At 36.9% G+C, this 10496-nt stretch overlaps 1 protein-coding gene across 1 annotated transcript; it reads left to right on the top strand.

Annotated features, from left to right (window-relative positions):
• Positions 1-3033: 3033 nt before the first annotated feature.
• ndufa4l2a (NDUFA4 mitochondrial complex associated like 2a) lies at positions 3034-7564 on the top strand. The gene is made up of 4 exons (XM_001342673.8): positions 3034-3226; positions 4813-4898; positions 5548-5608; positions 6652-7564. Exons 1-4 carry the CDS (start codon positions 3179-3181, stop codon positions 6706-6708), a joined length of 252 nt encoding a protein of 83 aa, XP_001342709.2. The 5' UTR covers positions 3034-3178; the 3' UTR covers positions 6709-7564.
• Positions 7565-10496: the final 2932 nt, after the last annotated feature.

Below are 10496 nucleotides of genomic sequence, written 5' to 3'. Positions count from 1 at the left end.
CAGCACTACCTACTGCGCCACCGCGTCGCCTCAATTGAGAATTCATTAAAACTGAATACGCCATTGGATGACTCTTGAGCTAAATATATAAAGATTTTTCCAACATTTACAGCATTTGCACGAGTCTTTTTTTCTCGAACATCAAACATGAAAAATTGAAATAATTAAAGATATTAGTATTTGAAGTGCTTTACTGTCTTTTGATGCTGGATAAAGCCTTTTCTCCTTTGACCTCCTTTATGTATGTCATAGTGTGCATATGAACATGAACACTAATGATGTTGATTTAACCCATCAAAGGTAACAGGTGTGTGTGTGTGCGTGCATGTGTGTGTTGTTTGTGTGCTCAAGGATCTGTCACAGCAGTTATTGTGCATGAGAAGTGACACACACTGCTTTCAGCGTCTGCACGGCGTAATCAGCAGCCTTTCATCTGTCCTTCAGTGTGTGTGTGTGTGTGTGTGTGTGTGTCTGCTTCAGCTCAACACTCCGGCACAATAATATCTGCTGTTTGGTCTCCTGAACGCAGGATCATTATGGTTGATTATTGCAGGAGCAGATGCAGAGATCAGATCTTTGGCTTCTCTTTCACCAGATCTCAGATTTTGACGTACACCTGTATCTCCACCACTGTTCAGAGTGCAGAATCTGCCAATGTTAAATCATAGCTATATCATTCATTTTCTTTTCAGCTTAATTCCTTTCTTAATCAGGGATCACCACAGGGGAATGAACCGCCAACTATTCCAGCATATGTTTTACGCAGTTGATACACTTCCAGCTGCAACCCATCACTGGGAAACACCCATACACACTCACACACTACGGCCAGTGTAGTTGATCAGTTCCCCTATAGCGCATGTGTTTGGACTGTGGGGGAAACCGGAGCACCCGGAGGAAACCCACACCAACACGGGGAGAACATGCAATGTTCAGTGCTGACACAGAGGACACTGCAGACAGCAGCATGCTAACCAAGAATAAACCAACAACATCTCTGAGTATGTGTTGATCTTCTCACAATTGTTTAATTATGAATTTAACATTCTTGATTCAGTCGACTATAAATCATCAACTGCCTTGTGTAAATTATGAATATCCTGCACGCCCCCCTGAGAAACAATTACTGTACAAACATTGGTGATACTGTACAACAGCACTGCCTCATAAGCCCTGTCCTGACTGTAATTGATTCTCAGGGGACGTAAAGCATGATTTGATTGCCATCTCAATCCTGCGTGTGTTTTTCATTTAATCACCTGCTGTATTTATCACAAACGCCAAGGTCATGTGGTGATTTATAGGGATAGTTCACCCAAAAATGAACATTCGGTCTTCGCTAAACACCTCTCACTTTTACATTTCCCAGGTTGAACTTCATTGTTCTGTACCAGGGGCGGATTGGCCATCTGACAAATCTGGCAAATGCCAGAAGGGCCGGACCATTTTTTAAATATGGGCCGGTCAGGTTTTAAATTTCTTTTAATAAATTTTTTTGTACCGTTTTAACATGCAGGCAGCTTTTATTACTTCCAAGATCTGAATATGATGATGATAATAGTAGAAATAATAATAAATGTTTGACCCAATCAGCAATAGCTGGTAGGTTTCGAGATGGGCCGACCCAATCCGACATAATCAGAGGTTACGTGGACGTAATCAAAATCTGGCAAGAATGTCAAACAAACAGTACGTGCAACACAAGCTAATTGTCAGAGATGGACTGTAAAAACAAAAAAAGGAAAGGCGGTGCCGAAAAGTTCAGAGGAAGCAAAAAAAAGAAGGAGCAATGCGGTGGCGCAGTGGGTAGCGATGTCGCCTCACAGCAAGAAGGTCGCTGGTTTGAGCCTCGACTGGGTCAGTTGGTGATTCTGTTAAGAGTTTGCATGTTCTCCCCATGTTTGAGTGGGTTTTCTCCGCCTGCTGTCGCTATTTACATGGCGACTCTGTAAGTGTAAGAACTGAATGCTTCACGAGCGAGAACACAGTTAAACAGAGCATCTGCAGCACGAGGATAAAGAACGAGCCTCCTCCATTCAGCCTCTTTACTTTACTCCTTTACTTTGGTGGAGTGAGGAAACGGTGGAAACTCACTCCACTGAACACATCCATCAGCCCACATATTTAATCTCCTTTGTTAAGCACAAAGATTTGCTTCAAAACTGTTTCCAAATTCAGTTCTAATCTCCAGCAGAGGAATAAATGAACAATAATAATGAAGTGTGGTCAGAAAACTGAGTGATATCCAAACACACGTCCTGTTCTCATCCACATATGCTGATGCAGACGCCTCCAAAACCCCACAGCTAAACACATCTATACTTGTGTTTATTGTAAATCTGCAGATAATCAATAATACTGTTCATAATAATCACATTATACAGATGCAGATCGTCATGAATAAAGTAAACTTTGTTCCAGCCGCTCCACGCTGGAATTTACACAATGATCTTATCGCTGTGACGCAGCTTCCACATTTACTTTTAAACCAGAAGAACAAATCAACAACCAGTTTTCACTTTTTAGCTAAATATATGTGTCCTGATAGCGCTTTAAGCAATGTGGGACACATATATGACTGTCAACATCTCAACAGATGTGTTTTTGGTGTTTGATGACCCTTTAAAAAGCACTGTATTTCCCTCTCTGATTCCTGTGCACAGCTTGTGGCACCTCACTAATAGACTGTTGCGCTGTGCGAGTAGGGTTGTGTCCGTCTGCTGTTTGTCTTTCACCAGGTGTCAAAAAGCCACCTTTTGTGTTGTAATTAGCTGTTGTCATGGCGATCCAATTTGTTAATGAACCATGTGTGTGATCAGCATTAGAGATAAACTCTGCAGGAAAGAGGACTCAAGCATGAAGACCCCATAGAAACATCTGATGGAGCATATAAATGATCATGTGAGATCCGCAGCTCTATTACAAACTCAAGAACTCCACGGCAAATATATCTTCATCTCAGTCAGCTATGCGGAGTGTTCTTTGTGGGATGATGATGATGATGGTGACGCTGGTGTATGTGGTATGCCGTCTTTCCTCCAGTTGTTTCTCTCTAATTATCAGTCTTCGAGAATCCTCCCCTTCCTCCATCCCTTTCACAGCAGCTGTAACACACACGTACACACTCACACACACTCTCTCGCGTCTCAGTTGTGCTGAGACTTCTGCTCCTGTAAAGATGCTGCTGCTGCGGAAAGTTCGAGATCAGGTCAAGAAACACCCAGGAGTGAGTATTTTCATCTCTTTTCTACTTCTGTATGTGCTCTAATGTTTTATTCTGACCACTGAAGAAGTAACACATGATTAGACGTGTGAACTGATGCAGCAGCTCCTCGTGAAGCGTCTGGAGTAAAACAGTGTAGATGTCATGTGGGATTCAACATTGTTCTTTAAACATTACGTTTCTAGTTATAATGCTTCAGCGCACTATTATTTATCTCATCTCTTATAATTCTCCACACACACTGAAAATAAGGCTTTTCCTACTGAGAGGTCTTGTCTTGTTTCAGTCTAAAAATCCACAAGTTCTTCCATCAGTCAGCATTTTCTAGACAAGCACAAAAGATAGTCTTGTTTTCAGAAATAATGAGTGAAAATAAAGAGAGATTACTTTCATTATTAGTTGTTACTTCTCAAAATAAAGCAACATGTTGTCTAGAAATTGTGCATTTATAGAAGATTTTTGGATTAAAACAAGACATGAAAAATATTTGTGTGTAAACATAAAATCTGATTAAATACTCTACCAGTCAAACATTTAGGGTCAGTAGGATGAAATGTTGTTTCACTATAAAATAACTGTTCAGAAGTAGTTTATCATTTAATTTAAACATTGGTAACACTTTATTTTGATGGTCCATTTGAGTATTAGTAAACCGTCTGCTTAATATCTGCTGATACTTCTCCTTCAACAGACATTTAGCTGACTTTAAGAAACTTTGCAAGTACATGTCAACTTACACTAACCCCAATCTAACAGTCTGCTGATAATCTAATGAGAGGTAGTTTGCATGTAGATGCAATGTAACTTTACTTCAACAAACAGACCATCATAATAAAGTGTGACCTAATCATTTATTCCACTCATTTTAAAGATGAATAATCAGCTTCATTACTCCAGTCTTCAGAGTCACATGATCCTTCAGAAATCACTCTGTTATTATTATTATTATTATTATTATTATTATTATTAATAGTATTATTGTTATTATTATTATTATTATTATTATTAGTAGTAGTAGTAGTAGTAGTAGTAGTAGTAGTAATAGTATTTTATTATTATTATTATTATTATTAATAGAATTATTGTTTTTTATTATTATCATTATTATTATTATTATTATTATTATTAGTAGTAGTAGTAGTAGTAGTAGTAGTAGTAGTAGTATTTTATTATTATTATTATTATTATTATTATTATTATTATTAATAGAATTATTATTTTTTATTATTATCATTATTATTATTATTATTATTATTAATAGTATTATTGTTATTATTATTATTATTATTGTTATTATTATTATTATTATTATTATTATTATTATTATTATTAATGGTTATAGTAATAAAATCAATAATGACTGGAGTAATAATTTTGAGAAAGCAGTTATTTAAAATTTGAATATATATGTTTAACATTTTATACATTTAATAAATGCTGCCTTGATGAACAGAATAATGTTCTTTAAAAACAGACTTTTGAGTGGTAGTGTAAATGTAACAGTGATATATAATCTAAAGAATGGACTAATATCGTAGCATGTTGATGTTGCTGGTTGATGTAAAGTGTCTGTGGTGTTTGTTTGTCAGCTGATCCCGCAGTTCTTCTTCATCTGTCTGGGCATGGGTGGAGCGTTCACGTATTTATTCCGTCTGGCCAGAGGACCTCATGTCGTGTAAGGAAATTATTACAGCTTTCTTTGGTAGATTGAGATCATTGTGTAAGTTCTGTTCACCAAAAACATGCCTATTGTACTTAATATTTAACCCAATCTCACCCTGGAGCACAAAATGTTCCTATGTTAATGTAAAACATCAGTTAATGAGCAGTTTCTTCTGTATTTAGTGTGTGTTGTGTTTATCTGTGGTGGTGAACTGCATTATGGGATGTTGATCTCTGCTCTGTCCACTTCTGATGCTGATAATTCAACTCTACAGTAACAAAGTGACTTTCATTGGCATTTTAGTGGTTTGAAATAATATAATAAATAATCTGTAGAGGAATGAGTGTGTAAAATAACAGAGAATGTGCTGCAGTTTATTACAAGCTTACTGTAGCTTAATATACAACACCAACACACACAATACAGCACTGCACACTATCACACATGTGCAGAACACACACTTTACACACTTACACAGGCTCACAGCTGCTGGAGGAAAGACTGGCTTTGGCCTTGACAGGATTTAAAGTGGATTGTGAATACATTACAATAGTGTGTGACATGATTCTGGGACGCCAAAGACAAAACAAATTTACTGGAAAAGGCTTTTTGTTGTTTGATAATAGATGTTTGAATTAATTAAATTATTTGCTCTTCACAGCTGGAATAAGAGCACAAACCCTGAACCCTGGAACCAGCTCAGTCCCAGCTACCAGTACAAGGTAAACCCTCACATCAGCATGATTTCCCCTCATGTGTGCACACTGTGTATTTACCATAGTCATTATATAAATGTGGTAAAAACTTGGATAACACTTAAGATAAATACACTGCAAAAATCCTTCTCTCACTTACAGATTTTGTCTCGTTTCTAGTCCAAATATCAAACAATTCTTAAATCAGGAAGCATTTTCTAGACAAGCCAAACATATAGTGTTGTTCTCAGCAATAATGAGTCAAAATGAAGCGAGTCTTTCATTAAAACAAGCACAATACTCTTAGGGGTAGGTAAAATAAACTGGCTTTTGCTTTGAAATAACATGATTTGGCTCACCCCACTGGCAGATTATTGAGCTTGATGTATTTGTCTAGAAATGCTTCTCGATTGATTTCATCTGAGATATTTGCAATACATAATCTCTAAGTGAGAGAAGCATTGTTTGCAGTGTACTTATCTAAAGTGCTTATCTATAACTTATTAAACTAAGTTAATCATGTGCTAACTTAATTTTATAATTGATGCAAGCAGTTTTAAGTCAGTTTAACATAAAATAAGTTATATGGACTCAAAAGGTTAATTTGATTCAGCTTAAAGAAATGAAGGTAACCTGGGTGCTTTTACATTGTACCTATTAAATGTTTATTAAGACACAACAGAGTTATTAGCAGTCACAGTTAATTCAGCAGACACTGAAACAACACAGACAAACCAGTGACTGACTGCTGATGAAGAAGAGATCTGATCTCAGGGTGTTTCTCAGTGTAGAAATGTGTAATTTGGCATTTCCTGTTGATGTCATTTCCTTAATGGTTTGATTTTATAGTCTTCAAACCAAGTTCACAAGACCAACACATGCCTGCTCTTCATTCACAGATATCTGGGTTAAAGACGTGGGAGTATTTTAATTGAATAAACACAGCAATATATGTAACACTGTAAAAATAACTCAAGAGGTCTGTTACCACTAGTCTGACAATGTGGCTAAAGCATTTCTCTAATGTTTCCAGTTGCTGTAGAATCATTTCTGCCTGTTTTCTTCTTCAGTTTCTGGCCATTAACACTGACTACAAAAACCTGAAGAAGGAAGGACCAGATTTCTGAAGACGTCATGATCACTGAGTCAGCGTTTGTCATAAAGATGTGGTCAAAAATAGACTGACTTTAGAGTGAGGTGATATTTACAAAAATGCAGTCGAGGACAAAATTATTCACCCCCCTGTGCAATACTCATTCTTTTCTCAACAGCATCTCCTCTAATATTTCTTATTTGTTTTATTTGGGCTAGAATAAAAGCAGCTTTTAATAGTTTTAAAGGCATTTTAAGCTCAATATTATTGGCCCCTTCAGCAATATTAGTGTTGGATTGTCTCCAGAACAAACCACTGTTATACAATGACTTGCCTAATTACCCTAACTTTACCCTAATTACCCTAGTGAAGCCTTTACATGTCACTGTAAGCTGAACACTAGTGTCTTGAAGAATATCTAGTCTAATATTATGTGCTGTCATCCTGGAGAAGAGGAAAGAAAACTAAGTAGGATTAGAAATGAGCTGAAAAAAATCCTCATTAAACAGAAACTTGGTAAGGAGGGTGAATAATTCAGACTTCAACTGTATACATCTTAATAAAATGCACTGATAATAATGAAGATAAGAGATAGCGAGCTGAATATAGCATCTGTCACTAGAGTTAGTTGTATTGATATTAGAGCTTTACAGTAGTACATACAGTACGAACAGCTTCAATCCCAGAAAGCTGCGATGACCTGACCTTCCTCTGCCGAGCATGAGAAAAGGCCAACAGAAGACGCAGATGTTTGTCTGAGTGTAAACAAACCTGAGGAGCAGAGGATCATGGGAAGGAGACCGAGGCCTGACCCTAACTCCGGGATTCAGTGTAAAATCATCATCTGTTCAGGACAACAACAACTCATTGATTAAACGTCAGCACTGTGAGCGTCTGTGTGAGTCCTTCATGAAGCTGATCTGAATGAAGTTTTGAAAGAGTGGGCTTTTTAAATTCAGATATGAGTTGGTCTCGGCACTATTGCAGCCTGTGCACAAGACGATTATCATGCGTGTGACGGCCATCAGCATATCAGATACTTTAAAGTTTGTAATATTTAGATTTTAAAAAGCATATGTACATTTATAAAGCGACTTTGCAGGTTTAGGGGTGAGTTAAGGTGTAAGGAATGGACAAGAGTGTATTTATAAATGTATTTACATGATAATTAAAAAAACATAAGTACAATGTAAAACATCTGTACACAAATGTAAGTGCATAGTAATTAAGCACTGTTTTTGTTACTTTTTCATGAACAAGCCTCACTATCTTTATATGATAATAACAATTTTTAACCCTTGTGTGCTGTTGGGTCGGTTTTTTATCCACATGGGCTCGTTTTGAGTCTTAATTTGGCCTCAAAATCTCTAATTTAATCTCCAATCTCTTATTTAATCAGCTTTATTTGCACTGCGACTGATGGTCAACAGTAAAAATGACCAACTGCCTCTCTTCCCAACAGCTGTCAGGGCTTTGCAGTCAATAAATAATATCATAATGGAAGTCAATTGAGCAAAAACAGCCCCAACATCACCAAAGTGGAGTCAATCTGAACAGCACACAAGGGTTAATAATTGCTTACATTAGTGTTTTTCTGGGTACTCATAGTGTTTCACAGAGGTTTGGGGTGAATCTCCTCATCCACTATCTTTATATCTGCATCTTAATTCTCGTCCTTCATCAGTCCCGCTGTTTCCCAGCGTCTGTTCATGCTCTTCTGTGCACGTTCTCCACGCTGAGCTGGCAATCCATACAAACAAACAGCGGAAGCCGGCAGACGTCAGACTCACACTGTTTACTCTGCAAACCCCCAGAGCTTTCATCAACACAAATGAAGATCTGTGTGTGTTTCAGGGTCTCCTCCGGAAGCCAAGAGTCACATTCCCTCATGGAAACGCTGAATTTACATCACCTAAAATAAACACGAACATCCATTCCAACAGAAACAAATCAATAAAACTGTTGTGTTGAGCAGTCACGCCAGAGCATTATGATTCTGTGAATGAAAACATTAATAATAATAATCTAGAGGAGCTTGCAGGAATTTAATCACTGCCTTTTATGTGTAATATATATATATATATACACACACACACACACTCACACACACAACTGTTCTGTCTGGTTCTTGAATCTGATTGGCTGATAGCCGTGCAATATCCTGCAAATAACAGCACTCATCTTCACCCTTTGTGCATTACTCCGCCCACATACAGCAACAAGCAGAGGACACTCTACAGTTTGACTAATACTGCCGCTGTTTGACAACATAATGGACTTTTGAGGCTCTTTAGGTGAGAATGTAGTTGTTTAAATTGCAGCTATGCAGTTTATTTAGGACAGTGCCAATTTTAAATATGTATAATTTCGGAGCATTAGATTCAGTGCATCGGCTGCCATCAGCCTGTCTGAGCAGACCAAGGACAGTGAGGGTTGCCGTTTCACCACAAGATGGTGACAGAGACCGCATAATCAGGGGAGAAAAGCAGCATTTTCTCAACATAAGTTTCAAACTAGATCTGAAGAAGTCATTATAAATCTGGTAAGTGACACTCTGAGTCGATCTCTCTGTTTTGTATGTTGTAGTGCTGTATTTATACCACACAATCTGCTAGTGTTTTTGGGGTTAAATATTGCAAAATCCTAATTACAACAGAGAAATACTGGGATAGACTGATGGCATTTCATGTTGTTCAGCCTTATAATCTTAAAGTGTGAGCAAAAGCTGTTTAGCCTTCACGTTAGACATTACGCTAGAGAATCATTCAATAGCTCTACAGTAATGTCAGCTGCAGATGTGAATGAATGGCGGAAGAAAGTAGTTCCTCTTAAGTTTTTTTTCTTTTATAAACATGGTTATGCCGTTGAATGCAATATCAGACTCGCAGCATATTGTCACTGGTGAGACACCAACACACGCCTCCCACCAGTGCTGATACAGCCTTATCCAAGCTTAATGAAATGATTAAAAGCGTTTCCCTGAAAGCAGAATGTGTCCTTTAAGATGCTTTTGTAACTGTGGAAGTAATTAAATTATTACTAATTATTACTGAATAGTATAAGTTAATTGATTACATGGACTTACTGTGTGCTTAGGGTAAGGTTGAGGGATAGTTTCATGTAAATTATGCATAGTTAATTTTAATTACGTAAGTACATTAAATGAAATGGAGAGCTTAAAATAAAGTCTTACTGAAACACAGAGTTTCTGTTACGCAAAATCAACTAAATAATTCCCAGAAATTCATTAGCTTTCATTGCCAGTCTAATATGATTGTGCATTACACATACTTAACTACTTATATTATACAAATGTACAGAAAATGCATGCTTTACTTTCTTTTCGAAACTTCTATTTGTTGTAAGTGATGTGTTTCTGCCACACATCAGCTTACACAGTTATATAGCAAATTAGGATGTTCAGTCTTTTATTGGAATTGTTTGTACAGTTTGTTGTTATACAGTAAGAACAGCTGAGTTCTGATGACTAAAGCACAAGTGCTGTTGTGTTGATGTTCACTGACCTCTAGTGGATGCATGGGGAAACTGAACATCTTTCACTTTCAAAACTAACTTCATATCAAAATTCGAAATTAAATACTATAGAAGTACTAGTGTATATTTATTTAGTAGATATGCATGAGGGGATTGTGGAAGAGATTAATAATATACAATACTTTATTGCTTACTGTTATAATCACTCAATCTGTATTGTCACACAATACCAAAAGTAAATAAATACATTTCAGGTAGACAAAGAGAAAATGAGCTCTGTTATAAAGCAGTTAAACCATCAGTTACCAAAAAAAAAAAAAAAAAAAA

This window comes from Danio rerio, chromosome 9 (genome assembly GCF_049306965.1).
Source record: "Danio rerio strain Tuebingen ecotype United States chromosome 9, GRCz12tu, whole genome shotgun sequence".
Lineage (NCBI taxonomy): Eukaryota > Metazoa > Chordata > Actinopteri > Cypriniformes > Danionidae > Danio > Danio rerio.
Note: the sequence above shows the minus strand (reverse complement) of the source record. Positions and strands in the feature narration are given on the sequence as shown.